The 24,125-nt window shown below is 40.1% G+C and overlaps 1 protein-coding gene across 6 annotated transcripts in view; it reads right to left on the minus strand.

The window, feature by feature from the left end:
* The window catches only part of ADCY1 (adenylate cyclase 1), a 224,158-nt gene that overhangs the window by 78,990 nt on the left and 121,043 nt on the right, over window positions 1-24,125 (minus strand). For 5 of the 6 annotated variants that reach the window (XR_012157423.1, XM_073332758.1, XM_073332760.1 and 2 more), the window contains exon 5: window positions 5,885-6,012. The exons of the other annotated variant lie outside the window; for it this stretch is intronic. Coding sequence is in view for 4 of the 5 variants with exons in the window: in XM_073332758.1 (XP_073188859.1) it covers window positions 5,885-6,012 (128 nt within the window). In the remaining variant the exon portion in view is untranslated. The remainder of the gene's footprint in view (window positions 1-5,884; window positions 6,013-24,125) is intronic. 6 annotated transcript variants of the gene reach the window in all.

Genomic DNA, 24,125 nt, shown 5'->3' on the forward strand with positions numbered 1-24,125 from the left:
GATACATTACACTTCATTTCCTGCCCTGTGGCACTGCTGAGTACGATTAAATAATTCCCACATTTCATCCTTGAAGAGGCTGTATTTCCACCCTGAGCAAAGGAATTCTTTATATGTAATTAGTATATCAGTTTTTGAAATACTTTTGGATCCTTTGGGATGAAAGATGCAAGTTATTATTTTCTGTTTAAAGACTCATAAATCTCCCACCTTTAAACGAGGCTGAGGCTCCCACTTCCACCCACTCTACTGGGGAGTAGCCAGCAGCTTGGAAAACTTGAGTTACATAATAAATATATGATTTTTGAAAGTAAAATACCCTTGTAAATAATACTGATGACTGAAACCTCCAAGGTGTGACAAGCAATTTAAATAAAATGAAGAAAAAGAATCCCTGGCTTAAATACTATTAAAGAGTGAGATGACGACACCTGCCACATACTGATGAGAAGCTAAAGAATATGGGCACGTTTAACTATGCCACTAATGAATCTGATAAAGAAGATTTATGGGAAGAATTCACACCCATGCTGTGGACCAACAAGTTCTATGTAACACTTAACTCCACCTCCAGTCTCACTTAATCCATCAAGGTAAGACTTAAATGGGGCATACACCTTGTGCTGTACCCCTGCACAGTGGTGAATTTTGCCCTGTTACCATAGGGCTACAGAGGAATTCAGCATGCAGAACAAGGATAGGATACAGTTGCCTAAGCATTTTACTACTGTGAAAGAGATGCCTCATACACTGACTGTAGTCTGACTTGGATTGTGAATTTGAAGAGGTTACTCTGAGGAAGAAAGAAGTTGGGGCAATGATAGGAAATTTTCAATAAGTTTTTTAGAGAATCTCCCAACTCCTCTTGGATCACTCTACTGGTAACAAGGAGAAGCACCATCAACTGGAACCTAAATGCAGGGCCATATTTAGGGCATTTAGGAAAGGAGCATCTGCATGGACATGTTAGAGAGCACATACCATATTGTCCTAGGGACTATAGAAAAATGTGGTAAAAGACAGTCCCTGCCCTAAATAGCTTACAGTCTAAGACCCTGTTACTGCAAGTATTTGTGCACATACTTAACTTTGCACATGTGAGTTATCCCATGAAACAAATAGAACTACTCACATGTGTAAGTGTTTGGAGGATCAGGGGCTAACTCTATACACTTAGGACTTTTTTGTCCATCCCAAAGAAAACTTTACTCCTCACGTTCCTGTAAATTGGAAATGTCTACTGTGATTACCTAATCATTAAACCGTTCCAGAAGATCCACCAGGTGAACATCAAACAGCTCAAACAGATGATTTTTCATTTCATTGTGCAATGTGACAAGGCTGATACTAGGGATGGAACCTTTCTCCAGACAAGGATTTATACCAGCAATACATGTTTTCTGCAGTGGGGCAAATAGACCTTGAGAAGCCCACTAGTCCTACAGCTCTGACGTTGCCTGAAATGAAAGGTAATTTAAATACCTAAAATGCTTCCACAGCTCATGGAATTGATGAATACCAGCATCTTCATATATGGAATCACTAACCAGACCGATGGACAAATAGTTAAAGTTGAAATTCAACTTCCATTATAAACTGTGCCTTCATCCCCTTTTTCATTTGCTCATTACACTCTCAAACTAAATTTCTTTGGAGTCTGAAATTTTCCAAGCTTGTTCTCTGCACAGAAGTAAAAAAAAATTTTTTTACTTATGCATCAACAAAATCCTATTATCAGGCTCTTGAGTTCTGTGAACGTCTGTAGGCTTGGCTATACATTCTAATCAATCCTAATCTCGGCACACACAGCTCAACAATGTCTGACTGGATGCTGCTCCCTATCACAGTGTTATGTCCTGGGCCTCTGCCTCAGTTTCCCCTTTAGTTCCAAGGCCAATTGCCTGTCCGCTTTTCCCCAACCTTCCCAGAAAGGCCTAACTGCCATGCCCAGAGCATTTCAGGCCCCTCTTCGAGGGCACCAGTTTATTAATTCAATCAAACCTCACAATCAGCGCAGGCTGCTGGAACCCAGAGGTCTTTCATTCTACTCCCCTATCTTTCTGTTCCAGGGCTAGTCATAGGAGCCAACCTCTCTCCTGCAGCTCCCTGCTGTCAACTGAGGGATCTCAGCTGTTTGCAAAGCTCACCTGGCCCCCTCCCCAGCTGAGTCTGATAAACTGAACAGGGCTGGTTGGTCCTAGGTTCCTGGCCCTTAAAGGGGCAGGCCACCCTGCTACACCCATATTAAAGTGAGGAAAATTTTCGCAGTGATTTCAAAGGTAACAATAGCTGTTCCCTGACCCTCTTCTGATTTCTGAGATGATCACTGTTTCTATGTTACTTAAACTAACAGAAGGCATATGCAGCAGGTCTGGGTCTTGCAATCCTTACTCACACAAGTAATTCCATTGAAATCAATGGATTACTTAAATGTGTGAAAGATGAAGGATTGGCCTCTGCCAATTTAACTCTCTCTATAAATCTGACACCATCAATTACTGCTCCGTCAACCTTGACTCTTTTTCATCTTGCCCTCTCCCACCATCTCCTAATCTCCAATGCACACACTGTGCTGTCTTTTCCAATTTATTAAACCCTGTCAAAAAGAAAATGCTGAAGTTGCCTGTTACTTATCTTCTACCATGAGTTCTCACTGACCGTGCCTAGATAATACACGGCAGCCCATCTGCTTCATTCCCTCTTTTCTAATTTGACTTTTCATTGATGTTTACTTTATCATGATAGCAGACAAACGCAAACATGAAAGAGAGTCCAACTAATGAAATTATAGATTAATTTTCATATTTAAAAATAGGTAAGAGGCAGAAGCAGTGCCTTTGCATACATTTTAAAGGAGAAGTTCACAGAATTTGTAGAAGGTCTATATGTCTAACTCTACTTCTCCCCAATTCAAGGACTTTCTATAAGTGGAACACCTATTTACTACAGAAGGAATGCTATGCATAGATGGCTTTGCAGGATACATTTATTTAGTAAAGACAATATTGATTTTGATCCTAGCGTATATCTGAATTGCTGAAATATCCCTTGTTAGTACATTTTAACTGTATTTACATAACAAAAATATCTAAAATAATAATTATTACATAGTAAAAGAAATAATAATAGATCTTTAGGTTTGTATATCACCTTTCATCCTAAAATGCATTACAGATTTCACAATATATACATACACAACAGGAATTTATACTGGATGAATGGATAGCTGAAAATGGACACGTTTATCCAAACCTCTTAACATTTTGGTTATTTTGATAAATGGGACATAGAATCAAATCATGCCTGAGCCAGTGTACCACAAGGAGACAGAAATGGGATACAGCCACTAGCTATATCAGATTCTTCCCTGCCTTTCTCTGCACTATGGAATTCTCCTTAAAGGAAGTCTAATGGAGCCATGCCACCACAAAGCTCCAGAGCTGGTATGGAGATACAGAATTGTGTGTCTATTGCCCTGTACCTCCAAAGGATCTGCAAGGTTTAGAAGACACAATCCTTGCCATGAGTTCAATGACTTCAAACCCATCTCTCAAAAGAATTTGGAATAATAATAATAATAATTGAAGAGAACCCCATAAAATTTTCCACAGCTCCAAGCTCCTTCATGAAGCAGCATGATCTGGCTCTTATACAGCTATTTTATATGAATGGAATACACGATGGTGTGGTGTATACATCAGCATGCATTTCAGGATCTATAAGCATGTATTTCAGGTTCTATCAGCATGCATTTCAGATAGTCACATTACATACAGGTGGCAGAGTCACTTTTGAGTTATGTAGGTTGCAAGTGCCAGTAAGACTTACAACACAGCATACCATCATGTATTGTAGAGATGTCACATATGATAGACAAAAATACTCATTGCAATGTGTGAGAGAGTTTTTTCAGATGTTATGAGGACTATTTTTCATAATGCTCTGACTGTGAAACAATGGCCTCAATTATCCTGTTTGCACGTGCACTGGTCTGATTGCTTAAACTGGACTTTGCACATGTATAACAGACAGCATGCTCTGGCTCCCAGTATCTTTGTCCAGCTGTTCACGTCTCAGAAATATAACTAATGCATTAAAAATACCTCTAAAAAGTACTTAATATCTCACCAATTTAAACCTGCCATTCAGAGCCATTCCTAGGCTAGAAGTGAAAGCTAACTCCCCCACATAGGGAAGTTGGGAAGCTCCCATTTCAAGACTTAGAGGTTTGTCAGATATCTGTCATTGACCAAGAACTGAATTTGCCCATTCTGCAACTTGGGCAATTAGAATTCTGGGAGCAGGGAGGCCTGCAAATTTCACCTTTGGACTGCAGAGGAAACATTTCTTTGGCAAGCTGGTTTAAAAAGTAAACAAACATGGCAACTGTGCAGAAACTACCCAATAGTGACTGGAATGTTAGCCTAAGTCCTGAGAGAGATGGATCAGTGAGCAGAGAGGAGGTGAAATGATCAAAGTCACAGGCTAATTCATTTATCACGTGGCTCTTCAAGATAACACATGGATATTGGCTCCAAATATGTAGGATAGATAAAGACTGACAGGCAGCCTACGACAGAAAGACACTACTAAGTAAGGCACTATAGGCCCTTCATAACGTTTCTTTAAAATCAGTACTGAAATGTTACTGAGGACTACAAACGCATACAAATTATGCTTTTCAAAAATCATACAACTTCAAGTCATTTTAAGTTTTTGATCACTGTACATAAAACTATAGCAGAAAATGCTTTACTGCCTGTTTTCAAATTAAAGGCTAGATTGTACCTTGATCTATGTACCTCTGCTGGGGACTAAGGGGCTGCAGGCGTGAAAGGATCACTTTTCTTCCTCTCCCAAGCAGGTAAGTAATGAGGAGAGGTGGAGCCTTAGCTCTGGTCCCTCTCCTGTAGATGGGATGTCCAATGCAAGGGGCAGGGGCAGTAATTAGCTTCTTGTAAGAACTAATAGCCAATTACTATCCCCGCTCAGAACAGGGCTCCTGGAGAGTCGCTCCCACAGGGCTTGTGGCAAAGCCATAATCTAGTCCAAAGGCACTAGCATTATGTAACTCAGTGTGTATTTATATGTAGCATGACTATGTGTCTGTGTGTTCACATATATATTGTCTGTAAAATATTAGATACATGGTAGTGAAGAAACCACACAAATTCTTCTCCCCCTTCTCCCTCCCCAGTGTCAGTATATGAAATACATTTCCAGCTCTTGCTTAGTAACTAGCAGGTCATTCAGAACTCTCTCACATTCACACTTCGCCTTTTGGTATAAAGGCAATCAGTTCAGAGCTCTGAAGCATAACGAAAACTTCTCTGAGAGGCAAAATGAATTTCACATTGCATGTCTGATGAAAAGCAAAATAAAAGTTTCAAAATGACACACAGAAAGGCAAAAATCAGAGTGAACAATTGATTTGGGAATATGAACACACACAACAGATATACATCAAAGTCTGTTTGGCATTTACATACAAGTGGGTGAACTGAGAGCAGTTTTAATATTGAACAAGCAGGAATTAGATTCCCTGCTTACTGGTTCAATGCACACTGCTATGGCAAATAGCAATAGAGGTAGTTCATGAGTTCCCCTTTCCTCTCTCCCCCTCACTGCGCGGCACATGTGCATGCATGCACAAACTCATTTTTTCTCATCAAACTGATTAAATGGAATAGAAAAGCAGTGCCTAGAATGCACTGTGTAAAAACAAGACTCTCTCATGGCACAAGTGTACCACTGTAATGGTTTAAATGAGCATAGTTTCCACAGAAACTACCACTCCCTTAATAACACACATCACAAACATGGCAGGGATAATACTGTTTCCCATTGGGCACTGAAGCCTAAGTACAGTGACTGAGATACTTACGTGATGGTGTCAATCATATCCAGTCCCATTTCGACACAGCAGTGGGCATGGTCTGTTTTGGGCTGTGTCAATCCTGATACACAATAGTAACAGTCCCCTAGAATTTTAATTCTTCTGCAGTGGTTTTCCTTTAATAAAAACAGACAGGAATAATAGATTTTTAAAAAAGATTTACAATAGAAATCACATATTTCTGCATAACAAACTTTTTTCATATAAAGTTTATGTGGTCACAGTAAACAATCTACAGTGCAGAAGCTATGAGGTCCTAATGCTGAACTGTCATCTTCTGTATATCAAATAGGGTAATCAGTCCAGCTTTGTTCAATTGGGCAGCATCATAATTCCAGATTACAATGTAACATTGTGACCGTATGCTTTCCAACAGAGATGCCTCAGATCAAAACACCGCATCTTAACAGTCACAAACAGCACATAAGTTCGGATCCAAACTTTGCATCTGGATTATAATGTCTATAATAGTTCAAACCAAAAGGCTGGAACCGAACTACCTCTGAACATTGGGGAAGTTTGGATTCAGATGAATTTGTGACTCAAACCCATCTGTAATTTACAAGGCAGGTGTTTTTGTTGTTGTTGTTGCTATGGTGGTGGTATTTTGTTTCTTGGGAGTTTTGTTTGGTTGGTTGGTTTTTTAAGAAGATGCTCATTGGGCTGTATTAACAATACGTAAATCTGATAGGGCAAACTCATTCTCAATTTAAATGTGCGAACATGACATATGGGCAGAACAGAAGATGCAGTCATGTACTGTTACTGAATTTGTCTCTATTTACATGGGCTTGCAAGTTCTTCAGGAGCAAGCGTATGACTAAATCTTCCATGATTTGAAGGAGAAATGATGGGAGGTGGTGACAGCTATATTATTTTCAGTAGCACCTCCATCAGTTGCAAACTAGAACACTGCTTAGTAATAATGCAGCATCATAGGGGTTGAGTTGCTTGCCAAATCTCTGTCCCAAGCCCTGACATGGAAGGTGTTTTCCAGTGATCCGATGCACGGCTGCCAGCTAGGACCTCACACATAGAACTATGCTGAAATTATTACTCATTTGTTTGGGACAGTGACTTAAGCCTGGGGCAGGGCGACCCTCGGCGGAGCGGGGTCCGGCCACTCCCTTTCTGCTCGGGGGGTGGGATGGGAGGGGGCTCTGGGTTGACCTGATGGCAGGTTTGCTTAAAGCTAACAACAAATTGGAGATCAGGAAATTCAATTAATGTAGTTGGTACATGACATGAAATATTGCTATATAGTCCTGACCAACAACTCAGGACAATGTAGGTAGGGACTGTTTTCCTGAAGCCCCCGGTCAGGGTCTGGCAATAACACAGTTAAACAAGAAAAGATGGTGATGGTATCCATTGCAAGAAAGACTGCACAAAGCTCCTGGTGAGAGCAGTGAAAAAGAGTACTTAAATAAAACAGATTAAAGGATCCCAATTTTATGGCTGGGACTATGAAGGCACATGCCTCATGGGATTACTTAGTATGAATATTCTGACCAATTTTTCCTATAGTGATGTCCCAAGTAAAGCTTAACTCAAGTGGCCCAGAAAAAAAAATATTAAAATGTCCAACAAATTCCTTAATCTGTCTGGTTCGGCTCCTCCTAAATCCACATTCTGAGAAAATCTAAGGCTCAGTGATTTGATCACAGCTCCCCCACAGGTAGGTCTACACTTACAGTAGCATGTAGAATACAGACACTGTATAGATATAAACAACTATGCAAACAGTGAGGCACAGCTGAGGAAAGCAGCACAGAGTAGAGAGCCTGAACCCAGGGTACATACTGTACATGATTCTCTACATGCCCAAGCAGTGCCTCCCGTGTCTACACGGCTATTTTGGGCAGGGTACTGCCAGAGCCTTTCCCCACTGCAGTGAAAGACTCCAGCAGCGGGGAAAGTCTCTCGCAGCTTCCCACTGCTGGAGCCTTTCCCTGCTTCCTCTCCCTGAGTAGGAGCCTTTCACCGCCGTGTGTAACTACATGCCACAGTGTGGAGGCAACTTGCTTATGCCATCAAAAGTGTAGGCAGCTGTAGACCAAGTTACAGTGACACTGATCCAATCAGGGAACAGAAACAATAACACATGGCTCACCCCAATCACCATATATACTTGTAACAACCAATAGCAAACAACTTGGTAAAAGCTTTACGACTATGAGCTGTTTGCTGTGTTTTCATAAAATATATAAGCATTTCTGACTAGTGAACAAGTCTGTATGTATACACCCAAATATATATATAAATTATATGTACATATAAAATCAACATCTGTCCTTGAACAGAAAAGAGGGTGAAATCTGAAAAATGAATGGTGAATAGTTTTCCCAACTCCTTTTACACAGAGCATTAATTAAGGAGGAACCCTATACAGAAAATAAAAGAGTAGGCCATTCTTTCCAGGTATGTTCTAACAAGCAGCATAGATATTTTGGTAGGTCAGATAGCTGTTTAATATGCCATAGGGCATGATTTGGAATGTATTAGTCTTTATTTTTGTTCATATTTTTTATTAATTTCATCATTATTAATTGGAAAAGTCAAAATAGCTTTATCATGCAAAATAACTTCTGTTAAAGAATATGTGTATTTGGCAGTTATTCTTCAAAATTATGCTTTATTGCCTAGGAACCCAATATTGCAAACACATATGAACGTGCTTAAGTTTAACCTTAGTTAGGACTATTCCTGCAGCCCATACTCAGGAAAATTCTCATAGATTTTATTGCAAGTTTTAAGTAAGTAAGGATTGCAGACAAAAGCCCCAAGTATTTTGAGATCCTTGGCTGACTGACAGTATTAATGGAAGGTATTATTACTAGAAACCAAATACCTATGAATATACAATCCAGGAGGTCTATCCTGACATGGAACAGCTCTTCTTACTCCATGTACTAACTTTTGAACAGGGACTGCTAAATTATGCTGACAAATTAAGGATTTTTCATGGAGCAAATTATGTACCAATAACAGCTGCTCCAGAGTAAAGACTGAAACCCACTTTTTGTCCTACCCTACATAAAGTTTTTTCAGCTTCAAATTTGGTATGTGTGGTCTGTGACCAGCAGATGACTGCTTGACCTAATCAGAACAAAGCCACTTAGAAATACGGATGCAGAAAATTAATTGTGCCACATTGCTTCTTCAATGCCTACCTACAAAATGGCTTGAATGAAAGACTTGGTGTAGAGTACTGCATAAACCACATATGAGATGATGTCAGGGAAATGTACTAAGTTATTAGGATCATCACAGCAGCAAATCAGAATCCAGCAGATTTAAGGATTGTTGGGTAAGAGAAGACAGAGTTTTTATTATAATTATGTGTATTACCATAGTGCCTGGGAACCCCTTGTACTAAGCATTGTAAAAACACAGAACAAAGGATGTTCCCTGCTCCAAAGAGTTTACAATTTAAGTAGAAGACAAGAGAAAACAGATGGATAAAGACAGACAGACCAGGAAGAACAATGAGATAACATTGGTCAGCACAATAACTGTTGTCAAGATTTTTGAAGCATCATGGGAAAGGAGAGTTTTAAGGGGAGGTTTTTTATTATTATTATTTTCTATCTTTGTAATTTTTTAAAATCTATTTTTGTTCCCCTCCTTTCCCATCCCCAGCCTGGACATAAAATAAGGGAGAAATCAGCTGCCTTTCCTTCAAAAAAAATATGGTCGATAACTACTCTTCTTACATCAGCTATCACTCAGACACTCATACAGAGAAAACCACCCCAATCTTAAATTTTCTTTAAGATTGGTTGAGATTTAACCACGTGTTCCACCAAATTTAATGAAACACATGTGGTGGTTGAGGTAGTATCTTTTATTGAACCAACTTCTGTTAGTGGAAGAGACAAGCCTGTGAACTCCACCCTCATCCCTTTAGCCCCCTCCCACAAAAAAAACAACAACAAACAAAACAAACACACTTATGGAGGACCTGGGGCTAAATCATCTGCACTGCTTTGAAAAATCCCACTGTATTCTTTATCAGCTTTTTTCCTCACTCATATCTATTTATAGCAACTGACTAATGCACAATGATCTGTAGGAGCTTGTTTGATTTTCTTCTTGCTGCTCGCTCTCTCTCTCTGTATGAGGTTGATTTCCAGTGCTAACAGTGAATCTATATGTGAACAATCCCTTTAACTTTATATGCAAGTTAACCAAAGAAACTCTTTCTTTTTCTCTCTTTTGTTTTATTGAAACTCCCAGAAACCACCTGAGTGGTTCCCCAATTCCCCAAAAGTGACAGTTATAAATTCAAGTCACCATTGATTCAGGCAGCTCCTGTAATAGTTGATCATTTTGGCCTCATAAGCGTAATAGAAGGCACCAGGGTCTGACAGTATTTCCAGCCCACTGCACTCGCCAACCAGACCGTCCACCTGCAGAGTTTAATCAAAATACTTCCAAAATGAGCTGCGGAGAGTTCCCTCCAGACAAGAGAGCAATTTGTTGGTATCAGGTGGAGGCCTAAATCTACAACTTCACAGATGGCAGACTCTTTCAAGTTGCTAAGTAACCTTTAAATTTTCAACCAAAGTGGCTAATAAACCCGTTGGTCTCCTCTGAGTGGGACAAGGGGAGCTTTCTTAATTCGGAAAGGGTTCTCATGTTTTTACATCTCTTCAAGTTCTCTTGCAAAAGTCGTGGTTGCCACCTCGGGATACGGAATACAAAATTGGAATTTCAGATACATTAGATCAAGCCCCTTGTACCGCCCAATCCAAATTATGTTTCATGCTCAGTGGTTGAAGATTTTTTAACAAAATAAAGGGAACAGAATTCACAGAGGAAGAAAGGACCACGTAACAAGGTATTAAACTTTTGACCTTGAAGGAACTCTTGATAAATGCTTAAGCCCCTCTGGAGCCAATGCTTTGCTGGCTCAGCACTTAGGACTATAGCTGAGAGACCTTCTCAACTGCCAAATTCTAACAAGGTCTAGAATTACTTTTTGTTTGTCTGCTGCCAGCAGAGGAGATAGACAGATGCTGATGGGCATACAGCTGCCTGTTGCCTGCGAGTTATTGTTCTGTCTGCAAAACTGAAACTAACTAACATGAAAGTGAGGCTTTGCACTAGGGAGGGGGGAGACCACAGAGCTCCCTGAACATTTAAAGAGACAAGGCATCATATTGTTGATCAATGCAACTCCCTTTTTGGACAGGACTGGTGAGAAATTTGTTGTTACGTGAACAGATCTAGGTCAACACTTTGAAAATATTGGGCATGTCTACAGTCGAGACATCTTGCTTAAGCTAGTGCATTGAAAATAGAAGTATAGCTACAGCAATATGGGAAGCGGGAAGTGGTTGCCACCCCAAGTGCAATCCTGCCCCAGACCTTGGGTACATACTCAGGCAGCTCGTCCTCACTAATGCCCCCACTGCCATGACTACACTTCTATTTTAGTACACGTATGTCTGGCCAAGCTGCAAATTACACCTCCAGCTCAAGTATAGGTATAACCACTGATGCTTTTTCTAACATCTGTAAAAATAAACTAAGTTACCGACACAGGGAGCAAATGCTTCTCTATTTAGCGCACAGTGGAAGCTCTAGGGTTGCAACTATCTATCTGGACTACAGCATAGTTTCTGCACACCAAAAAACAAGAACAAAAAATGAAGACTAGTTAAATATAATTAAGACGAACAAACTTTTAAAATCTAAATGCCAAATGTATCCCTAAGGTAACTCCATTAACTACAGGGATACATTTGACCTTATGTGACTTATATATAGTTAACTCAGTGTTTGACATATGGATCCAACTTACTTTCTGTAGGCCTATTTTAACCTGTTTTGCAGTTATGATATTTGAATAAGTTTATTGCTTAACCCCTCTGGAGTCACAATCCATGAATGGGGCAGGAGGGAAATCTGTTAAGTAGTAACAGTTTTTATTAGTAGAAAAAGTGTGGATATGTATATCCGCTGAGCTACAGAAAGAGCTCGTTCCCCATAGGAGCTAGATTTGGGCTCAGTTCTGCTCTGCAGAGCTACGGGAACGATTAAGAAGAACTAGCAAAAGATGCAGAAGCAGGGCTCCCCAACTCTTCCGCCACAGACTCCAATAGCCCTACTCCCTCTCCCAGACAGCTCATGGACATGATAACTAGTAATACTTAGCTCTTATACCAGCTAGACAGAAGGAATGTGAATTTAGTTACTGCTTAAGAACCTAGTTAAAATGATTACAAGAACCAGAGTATTTAAAAAAAGCAAACAACAAAAATACCCACCCCCTCCCCACATACATATTCAGCTATTTAAATTAAATACAGGAGTCAGTTTGTGCCTGATAAGCACAGGCTCACATTGGAGATGGTGCTGAGTTTCACCCTCTCAGGGGAAGCTCCTACCTAACCTTAGGCTTTTGGGCAGAGACCCAAGTTTTTGTGAAATTTCTCAGTCCTGCCTCCATGGTGCTGCAATCATGAGGCTGGCCTCGCATAGAACAGAGGAGTAGGCATATGGGTTGTGTCTGGGCAGGCTGCAAAGACAACAGCTCTTGGGCTCTTCTTCCTCCATACACATCTGGAATCATTATTGCCCATGTCTTTTAAAAAATACATTTCCTTTGAGTCCATTTCCCCCCTCACATATCGAAGAGGAAAGGGAAACTGCTAAAACGAACATCTCTGGCTTTTCAGTTTCTCACCCAGGAGGGATTGTGCAAGAGCTCCAGGGAGTGCATCGGAAATGTACTCAGCATGGTGCAGGAAGCTCCTCTCTCTGTGGCTTGCCAGTGCAGAAGAGGAGGAGGACTGCAGGGCCTCATCTCCCCTCTATTATCTTTGGGGTGTCTTCAATTCATGGCAGTCACAGGTGTGATTAATGAGTAACTGGTCCTTGACTGAGGGAGCAGTCTCTTTGCACTCCCTCACTCCTTCCGCATTTTCCTCGCTTCTCTCTGTTCCCTATTTTCACTTCTCTCTGCTACCCCACCCTTCTCCCCTCATTTTTCTGTTCCTCTACACCAGTCCCCAATGTCCAGAATAGCCACAAGTTTTGTTGGAAGTTCTGGTCCTGCAGCCTTTATGTGAGTAGCCCACTGTAGTTATTCACAAGAGTTAGGGACATGGGACCAGATTTTCAGTTGCAGACAAGTGGCATGGCACCACTGATTTCAATGAAAATACACTGATTTACACTAGCTGAGCATCTAGCTCTCAGGATCAAGCCCTTAACCTATTTAACGCAGGGTTGAAATCATCATAATTGTATCCTTGTTTCAGGGCCTAAATATAAAATGTTTGTTAGAACAGAAATAAAAATCCCACACAAGATCATATAATTGTAAGACAAAAAAAAACAACCCCCTCATTATTTAATCTGTTTTCCCTAATCTAGGGCCTAATTCTGCTCCCACAGAAAACCAATGGAATTTTTACCATTGACTTCAATGGGAACAAGATAAGGCCCCTATTCTTTAGTTAATGGCTGTACAGACCTTTGAAGATGTGACATAAAAATTATAAGTAATGTTGCTATTGTTATCAAGTCTAGCTTCTATTCAGTTTAATAAACATGTCCAGTTGTAAAGCCCTATGAAGCTTAATAGAAAATTAAAATGGTTTTAGAGGCTTTTTGAATCACCCTATAGAATTTAATAGGGAAGTACTGTACATCTCTACTACAGAAATATATAGGATAACTTACAAAAAAGATCTATAGGTCCTTACTGGTTTCATCCCTATTAAAGGTTATAGATTTTTCCATTAAATTAGAATATTTTATACAGAGGCAGAACAACAGATTATTTTGGACATAACACTGCACAAACATTCATACACACAATGCTGTACATTCAAATATTCAGGTTTCAGAGTAGCAGCCGTGTTAGTCTGTATCCGCAAAAAGAAAAGAAGGACTTGTGGCACCTTACAGACTAACCAATTTATTTGAGCATGAGCTTTCGTGAGCTACAGCTCATTTCATTGATGAAGTGAGCTGTAGCTCACGAAAGCTTATGCTCAAATAAATTGGTTAGTCTCTAAGGTGCCACTAGTCCTCCTTTTCTTTATTCAAATATTCAGCTTCTGACCTACAATTCCTTAAATTCAGTTATTAACTAAGGTTAATGGTAATAACTGTAGGATGCTTTGTAAAAGCCAAATTGAATAAAATGTATACTCCCATACCACATTAAGTTCACATTTTAAAAAAACAGATATCTTTATTCTTCTTGCCTACTTTATTTCTACTTCAGTCCAGGAAAGAAACATGCCAGATTAGAAAATAAAAAGGAAGTATAAAACAAGAATAATAAAGGATGGGTGAGTTCACTTCCATAACATTTTCTTAAATTATTAGATTAAACAGAAATCCTGCTACTGCAACTCACTTCAGTGGGGCAATGTGCAGGTATAGCGGTTTGCCTACAGGAATGCGGTTGCAGGATCAGCATCTCAACTTACTGTCTTATGCATTCTATGTTGTATTGTATGCAGCTAATGGAAATTCTGAAACTATTTAAGTTGGTAATGGAAAAATATGGGTATTCAACACAACCTGAGTCTAATAGGTTTTGTCTAGATGCTAACCTAAAGTTGTTTGTTTTCAGGACAATATCCCCTACTTCCCTTTCCTACATCATATATGAAATGTGTTCTCCCACCAGTGGGTATTATTTGGGATAAACTACTAGAAATGGGAAATATGAACATAATGGAGAACATAGTTGGCATTTGATCAAACTGAATAAATATTATTATCTATACTGTGTCGTTCATAAACATTTGCCTCCCCCTCCACAAGAAAAATATTTTTTATTTCAATTAGTAAATCAACTGACCACTTGGTGGCTCCAAGGAAAATTTGTAGTCTCTAAAAAAATACAGTGCTTTGAAAAGACGACAGAAGAGCTGCTGACAAGTTATATACATTGTTTACCGTGTTGTTGTAGCTGTGTTGGTCCCAGGATATGAGAGAGATAAGGTGGATGATGTAATATCTGTTATTGGACCACCTTCTGTTGGTGAAAGAAACAGGCTTTCGAGCTACACAGAGCTCTTCTTCAGGTAGCTTGAAAGCTTGTCCCTTTCACCAACCGAGTTGGTCCAATAAGAGTTATAGAAGTGTTATTTATTCCAAAAAGGCAAGTGTATAAGCAGCTCGTTTTAAGCCAACAATATTGAAGAGCTCTTGAAGAGTATGGAAAAGTAATTATAAAATAAAAGTAATTATTCAACACCACGCCTTTGTTACTAAACTTGTTCGACCCATGAGTGCTGAAAAGAGCATGTTTCTCAATAACCATCAAATGCAGTTATGAGGTCACTTGAACTTAGTTCAAAATGAGCGTCGGGAAGAATTTAGAATCTTATCAGGCAGAAGAGTCTTCCTGTCCCTGGAAGATGGATGGAGTAGGTATTCTGTGCCACCCCCTGCAATCCCATCCACCCAAAGGAACTGCTGTCTCTGAAATAGCATGCAGATACTACAGCGACTATATAAAGAAGCCCTGAAAGAAGGAGTTGACCTTCAATGACTCTCACATGAAGTGGTCTCTGGAAGCAGGAACATGCCATAAGTGGCTTAATCATTACTATATTTTTGGCAACAAAATATCTGAGGCTCATTCTCCCTCAGGTATCTCTTGTAATATAGGTCTCTCTAATTTATTTGTATCTTTGAGCATGACAGCAAAATAGTGGATAAAGCATAACTGGCTCACACAATTTTAGAGTTTTAAAAAGCCTTTGACAAAGTCCTTCACAGGATGGTCTCAGGGAAACAAAGGGTACGTTCCACCTTGCAATCATGGGGTGTGACTAAAGCACATATAGACCTACTCTAGCTAGCTTGGGTATTGGTAGCAGTGAAGGCATGGTAGTGCAGGCTTCAGCACAGGCTGTACAAGCCCACCCAAAACCCCAGGGTACTTACTCAAGTGGCTAGCCTACGCTGAAGCCTGTGCTGTCGCAGCTGCAATGTTACTGGTACCCAAGCTCGCTGGGTTAAAGCTAGCCCAGGTATATCTACACAAGCTGCAATCACACCCTTTGACTGCAATTCAGACACTCCCTAAATTGTCATGAGGTGAAAACTATGGATGAGAAACTGGCTAAGAGAGTAGGCAGATTAGGAATAAAAAAATCAATTTTCATGACGGCAAAAAGTTAACATTGGGATGCCTCAATGTCCTCTACTAGCATTGGGGCTGTTCAATAATTTATTAATGATCTGGAAGAAGCAGTAAACAGGCAGGTGTCAAAAACTGCAGACTGCACCAGTTTACTTAGGTTATTCATGCCTAGAGATGGCTGTTAGGAACTTTAGAGGGACATAAGAAAACTAGGTGAAAGGGCAATCCAATGGCAGATGAAGTTCATGGTTCAGAAATGCAAGGCTATGCACATGGGTAGGAGTAATTCCTGAACTACTCAGGCATGTCACTAGACTCCTAAGTAGCCGTAGCCACTCGGGAAAGAGACCTGAACATCACTCTGGACAGCTCAGTGAAAGTCTATGCGCATTGTGTAATGATAAACAAAAAGGATATTGCAGAAATGTCAAACAGGTGAGGAAAGTGACCCCCCCCCACCCAAAAAAGTGACAAAAGTGATTAGATGAATGGAAAGAAGATGGGGATTGTTTAGAGACTAGATTAATAAAAGAAGAAGTTTGCAAACTGTAATGAATGGTGCAGATAACATCAGTTGAATGCTCTTATTTACTGTTTCTCATAAAACATGGAAAAGGGCCCCATCAACGAAACTGAAAGGCAACAAATGCAAAAATCATATGAGAAAAACTGTTTACACAATGCTTAACTAGCCTGTGGAACTCACTGCTATAAAATATCATTGAGGTTAGCAGGATTCAAAAGAGGACTGGACATTTATCTGGATAAGGAGAACATCACTGTTACACTAAGTAGGAGTAAAAACAAAACAGAACTGCAGCAGTTACATACATTCCCATGCTTCAAGGCATAAGCCAACCTCTAACAGATGAGAGCAGGATATTCTGTAATTGTTCACTTTGAGGTTCCTGGCAGCTTCCTCTGAAGCATCTCGTACTAGCCACTGTAGGAAAGAGGATGCTGGACTAGATACGGGTCTGATACAATATGGAAATTCCTGGGTCCATATGCTGTTGTGAGTAAAGGAAAATGGCTGATGGAATACGTGCGGCTTTCCAAACCTCTATATTTTGTGGGTGGCTGTCAGGAGAGGTGTATACAGTAGAAGATGCTTATGAGAAACTGATACACTGTAGCAAAACTCCCACTACAGTGAAGTAGCATGAGAGTTATAAATTGTTTCAATGCACTGCAGTGCGTCAATAGAACTTCTAGTTAGAGGGAATCTCCACTTATGAGAGAAGTAATGTTGTCTAAAACAAATGACTTAACTATAAGTGGATTTCACTATGTCCTGTCCATTACAGTACACATATTTAAAGGATATTTCTGCTGCATTTAATTTTGAACTTTACATTAAAAAATACTGCTCTGGAAACTTTTTGGCTTCAATGCAGACACATTCCTGGAATTTATGTCGGTAACAGTAACTTTACAAAGTTACACTAGTTTTCTTTCATTCCATGGTCCCATGCATACAAAAAGCTTAAGAAGGAGCAGCATGCAAGACCCTACCAAGTTCAATTTAGCTGGGTAATGGAGACATGGTCGTAGCAATAATAGGGAACGTGGGCTTAACGGGAAATAAGGCCTTTCACAACATGAGAGGAATAATAGAAAAGGAAAACAAATATGACTCCAATTTAGAAAGTCCCACAGCAAACGGCTTGGATGGCTTTTATGGCAGAAAATTGGTTGTCTCCAGTCAAGCCTACATAAATTTGCAATTCAGTGATGTATTTGTGAGGATGAAGTGAAGTCATAGTAAATGTCCTACCATCCTGGGAACTGTCTTACAGATGAAACAAAGCAGAGTTATTTAGAGTAACCATTAAAGGGAAGACACATTTTGTTTCATATAATTTTACTTATGTTAAGTATGTATGTTAATTTGTAAGAGTCCAGCGGCTTCTCAAACTTTTTTGTATGTGGAACACCTCTCCCACCTTGGAATTCCCCTCTAATCTAGTTGGGATCTAGCTCTAATTTAGCAATATGGGAATGTCAAAGTGGTTGCAACAGCTGGGTAGAGAACCAGTTTAATAGTCACGTATGTTAATTTACATGCTTGACTACTATAAGGCACATTGGTAAGAGCAATTTAACATGACAGACTTAGACAAAACTTTTCATTGCCACTCTAACTGTTGTACAGTGTGGCATGTACTGGTCTTATGCCTAGCTTTCTGCCTGTGCCTCTAGGCGGCTGTACTTCAGTCATGCTTTATGCATGTCCTATGCAACTACTAACACTAATGCAACATCAAGGTTGAAAAGCCAAGTGCTGAAGAAAGAATAAATAAATCGGAAAAAGCAAAGGATTTCTTTCCCAGTCTCTCACCCCACAAAAACCACTGAACAGGTTTTGTTCAAGCTTTCCAAAAATAATGTCACTTTAAGCAGGGACTAAACATGGGAAAATTAAGCCACACCTCAAGGTGAATATTTTGGAAAATTATGCATGTGTAAATGCCTGGCAATGGCAGATGACCTTGCAAAATAGACATTACTGAAATGTGGTGAAATGAGAAAAATCAAAGTGCTGCTGTAATACCTGGCTATAAACTGAACAGGTCAAAGGGTGGTGGGGCGGAGTAGTGTTGTATCTAAAAGATACCACAGAATCTAGGGAGATAAAAATTCTGAATGGAAAGGACCACAACTGAATCTGTGTGGATACAAATCCCATGTTACAAGAATACTGGCAGAGTAAGAATTTTGACTATTCTACCAACAGCTTCCAGACCAGGGCAAGAATTGCACAGTGCTCAGACAGCACAACAAGGCAATGTTTAATGAAATCATAGAATATCAGAGGTGGAAGGGTCCTCAGGAGGTCATCTAGTCCAATGACGATCACTGAGCAATTCAATTATCTGTATATATTAACTGGTCACAATGGGATAATGTTTACAGAAACAATTTCTTAAATGATTGCTTCTTGAAACAGCTAGTTCTAAAGCACAAAAGAGGCAAAACTATTCTTGATGTAGTACAAAGGAAGAAACAAGAGTTGGTTCAAGAAGCAACTACCGTTAAACCTCTGTGTAACAGTGACTAGAATATAACTAAGTTCAAGGTCTCTGAGGGAGGAAAGGTACCGCAAACTAGCCCTTAACTTTAGAAAGAGGGGAATTTAATAGAAATCATAGAATATCAGGGTTGGAAGGGACCTCAGGAGGTCATCTAGTCCAACCCCCTGCTCAAAGCAGGACCAATCCCCAATTGCCCCAGATCCCTAAATGGCCCCCTTAAGGATTGAACTCACAACCCTGGGTTTAGCAGGCCAGTGTTCAAACCACTGAGCTATCCCTCCCCCCAAAAGCTGGTCAAAAAGTTCTTAAAGTCAAGAGTAAATAAACTAAAATACTTAGATTTAGCATGGATTCTACTGACACAGAGTCTCATAGCATATATAACTCTAAACTGAAAGGGAAATAGGAAGACAAAAAGTAAATCAATGCAACTAAATGGCAACATCCAAGACATTATACAAAGCAATCAGAGAGCTTTCAGCATATGGAAGCCCAATCCCAGTAAAGCCAATAGACAATTTCTAAGAAGGAAATTAGGTGTAGGACTAAGGTGGAATTTGAAAGGCAAATAATTGAAGGCATACATACAAATAGTAAGAACTTCTCTATGTATATTAGATGTAGGAAGCCTGTGGGGAAATTTTGGGTTCATCACTGTGATAGGGAGTATAAAGCCCTCACTGGAGGGGAGGGCATTAAGGAGCAACTCTGGGCTAAGGAGGCCCTGCACCTCTGCCCCATGCTGAGCAAGCTTGGGTTGGATGTGGGGTTTAAGAGGTAGCCAGACAGCTTAGTCAGGGCCTGGCCTGCTACTAAGAAAATTGTGCCTCCCTTATCTCTCAAAAATTATTTGAGCATGCCTATGAAACAGTGGATAAAGGAGAACTGGTTGATATAGTTTATTTAAACTTTCAAGAGGTCTTTTTGACAAAGTCCTAAACAAGAGGCTGTTAAAGGAAATAAATAGGTATACCGTAAGAGGCATGGTGTGAGAGTGCAGTCATGGATCAAAACCTGACTAAGAGAGAGAAACAAAGAGTAGGAATAAATGGTCAATGTTCATCATTAAAAAGGTTAACAGCAGGGTGCCAAAAGAGTCCATGCTAGAACCTGTGCAGTGTAATGGATTTATTAATGATGTGGAAAACAGGATGAACAGCAAAGGGACAAAATTTGAAGACAAAGTAATGCATGCTGGAGGGAATAATTTCCCCTGCTCATACACCTTACTGGAGTCTAAATTAATTGCATCAGCTCCAGAAAAAGGCATGGCATCGTTGTGTACAGTTCAATGAAGATCTTGGCTCAGTGTAAAAAGAGCAGTCAAGAAGCAAGCAAAACATTAGGATGCATAAGGAATGAGATGGAGAATAACAGAAAATATTACAATGTCATTATGTAAATCAGCTGTGTGCCCTGTGTGTTCAGTTCTGGTCACTCCTTTGTAAAAAAGGACTTAGCAGAAATGGAAAAGTTAAAGACTAAGAACTTGGAAAAAACCCTTATATGAAGAAAGATTGAGAAGACAAGGACTATTTACCTTAGAGTGGAGATAAATAAGAGGGGACATGACAAAAATATACAAAATAATCCATAGCATGGGGAAGGTAGATCAGGAACTTCTATTCGCACTGTTATAATACAAGAACAAGGAGACATTTAATGAAATTGAAAGGTGGGAAATTGGAAACTGACAAAGACACTTTAAGAGAAAACACAACACAATTTACCTGTGGAACTCACTGCATTGAGCTATCACTGAGGCCAAGAGCCTAGCAGAATTTAAAAAAGCATTAGCTATAGATGAATAAAAAGAATATCCAAGTTTAAATAGCAAATAGTAAACAAATAAATAAGAGTTTAGGAACGGATATTAATCCTTGTCTTCAGAGCATTAGCCATCTTCTCTAGGTATTTTGGGTTAGTAGCAAGTTTCTGTTCAGGGCCAGATTATCCCATAATTGTCTCCTGCAGGGTTCTTGCCCCTTTCTCTGAAGTACTTGGTGCTGGTCACTTTCAGAAGTAGGAACTCCACAGGATCACAGGAATTGCCACACTGGATCAGATCAATGTTCTTATGCAATAACAGGGCAGAGGAATAAGAAGAAATATTAGATATTGTTTTGTAACCTTTCCAGAACTCCTTTCAGGGATGCCCAACTACATGCCACCCAATACTCAGTGCTAGGAACAAAGACTCAATGTAGCCCCTAATGATTATTATAATAGATTTTAACATAGCTTGGGATCATTTGGGATCAAAGGTGCTATTTAAAATGTTTTTTAAAAAAACACCTTACTAAAATGTTAATGCTGAGAAACATTCAAGCCCATCTGTTTCCATAAGATTTACTCACAGTAAGTAAATGCTGTTTTAATATTTGCCCTTTCCTCCTACCACATTTACTGCAGTGGTATCTGGGATCATTTTTCTGTATTACCTTTGTAAGACAGGGCAATTATTTTGCCAAGAGGGGGCACAAGTTGCCACTTCCAATTGATGTTGGCTCCTAAGCACCAACAACAAACACAATGTACAACCACAGATCACACTTCAGTAGTCACAGGGACCGTACACATCGCAACTAAATGGCTGTAGATTTTCTTTGCATTTCCCCCCCGGGGACTGTTAAGGCACACCATTGTTCTTAACCAATACAGATGAGGATTTTGAACTAATCCGGTACAAAACACATGCAGTAGTTGTTCTAATCAGCAGATCAGAATCTCTGTGAAAAAAAATCATGTATTGCTGTGCACATTTCATCTGACTGAAGGAGACATGATTACAAGCCTCTCTTTGTTGCAGAAAAAAAAAAAGAAGACAGGTTTTGTCCTCTTTCACGCTCTGCTGCTGTACATTACAAACTACTGTCGCATGCAAATGCTGGTTCATGCCTTTGCATTGTTAAGAAGAGACAAGAGATTTCATTTCATTCTCAAAGGAAAACCGTGTGTAAGATTTTAGAAAGTTGGGGGCGGAAGGGGAGTTCACTGCTCCAATCAGAGGATGAAATTTACCCTTGAAGTGAAGCTCCGGACCTCAGCAAGGTACTTAAGCACATGGGTACTTTTAAGTACATGGTAGTCCCATTAGCTTCAAACTTATGCTTCTGCTTAAGTGCCTTGGGCGTTAAGCCCCACATTTTGTCTGGGCAGGGATACCAATGGTGGATTGATCTCACAGAGATTTATGTGCAACCCCAGTGTGCCATGTAAACAGTTTCCACAATATGCATCCGATGAAGTGAGCTGTAGCTCACGAAAGCTCATGCTCAAATAAATTGGTTAGTCTCTAAGGTGCTACAAGTCCTCCTTTTCTTTTTGCGAGTATCACCACTGGCTCTACATATACTGGCTCAGGACACAATGGGGCTGGAACAGGAAGGCGCCACGCATTCACGTTTATGCAGCTCCAATAGTGCTAATATTCAGTGCAAGCAGCTCAACTGGGCTGTTCTAGTCCATAGGCTACAGTAGCAGCCCTGCACCCTGGGCCTGGTTTGGGCAGTGGATTTAATCTTTCCAGTTGCTCCACACTCTACTCACATGCAGCCTGTGGGATTTATGTGTAACTGGCTATCTTGCGAGTGCATAACAGAGTCACCATGTAGTTTTAAAACTCTACCATATACCTCCTTTAGTGTTTATATCTGGGTTAGATTTATGTTCTTGATTTCTTTATTGTCACCATCTGCATGAACACACTGCATGCTGCCTCAGTGCTAGAATGATGGTGTGGAATGTCCAAGAGTAGACACACCAGGAGAGGAGAAGCATGCCTATCATGTTCTCATTAGTTGCATAAGCCCCAGTGCAGAAACAGACTTACTTCAAGGAAATAAATCATAAGAATGAGATAGCTTTCTGTTACAGCATAAATGCAGCCAAAGAAGGAACAAGACTTTGATGAGCCTTCCTAGAAGAGGAAAGTTTGTCCAGTGGTTAGGACATGAGCTTGAGGTTCAGGAGACCTAGGTCCAATTCTCTGTTCTGCCAGAGGCTTCCTGTGTGACCTTGGAAAAGTGAGAGTCTCTCTATGGCTCAGTTCCCCATGAATGGGGAATGGGGATAGCTCACAGGGGTGAACATAAATGCATTAAAAAGTGTGAGCTGTTCAGATTCTACACATATGTACCTTAGATAGATAGCCTTCTATGCCATTCTCTCTCTCTTTGGGGTATCAAACACTTGCATCTTTGACTTCTCGGAAAGAAAGTGAGAAGGACAAATAGCTGTGTAGGCATAATTGTGATCCACTGACAAGAATCTGACTCTAATACCGAGAAACACTTTAGTGTCTCCTCAAGCTGTTGGAAGGAATTGCAAGAGAACTTGCTCACTTAAATCATGCCTGGCTCTCATGGTCTTCATTGAAGAATTATCTGAGTCCTCTGGCTGGACCTCTATGGCACATTGAAAACTTCAGAGGATTAATCTACTTTCTCATCTGGTTTCTCAAAGGGTGTCCATGCTTCCACTACATTACTCCCCAGGAGGGCATCCTGCCCCTGGGAAAGGGAACCCAGACAAGAAATACCTTGCAAGAAATGAATGATATATAACAGGGAATAGGTAGGAGCTACAACTGCTGGAGATAAAGTGTCAACAAGATGAAATGGAGCAAGACAAGATGGTGAGGACTCAGAACAGGGAAAAGAGAACTGGTGGCAGTGACAATCCCTTTCTCATGATAATCATGTATTCAATGCCCAGGCCCTACAAAAGGGCAGTTTCGGGTCCTCCCACGGTGTTCTTGTATGACCTGACTACTTGGCTCATCTTCGTCTCCTGACACAGGCATTATCCGCATTCTGATCTCCCCTCTATAGCACCCAGCGTGCAATAGATTCCTCTTATGGAAGTCATAGCAACCAGAGGAAATGCAAGCACCCTTATTAAAATCCGGAGAAAGACAGGCTAACTCACACCATAGATATATCACTGCTCGATCAGAAGGCACCCAATACAGAGATACCCTATCTGGCCAAAGGCGAAGGACACCATTGCTGTAGGTACATTTTATAAATAAAATAAAAAGAATAAGTTCCACTGAATTCCTGGAGTTTGA

Source organism: Lepidochelys kempii, chromosome 2 (assembly GCF_965140265.1).
Source record: "Lepidochelys kempii isolate rLepKem1 chromosome 2, rLepKem1.hap2, whole genome shotgun sequence".
NCBI lineage: Eukaryota > Metazoa > Chordata > Testudines > Cheloniidae > Lepidochelys > Lepidochelys kempii.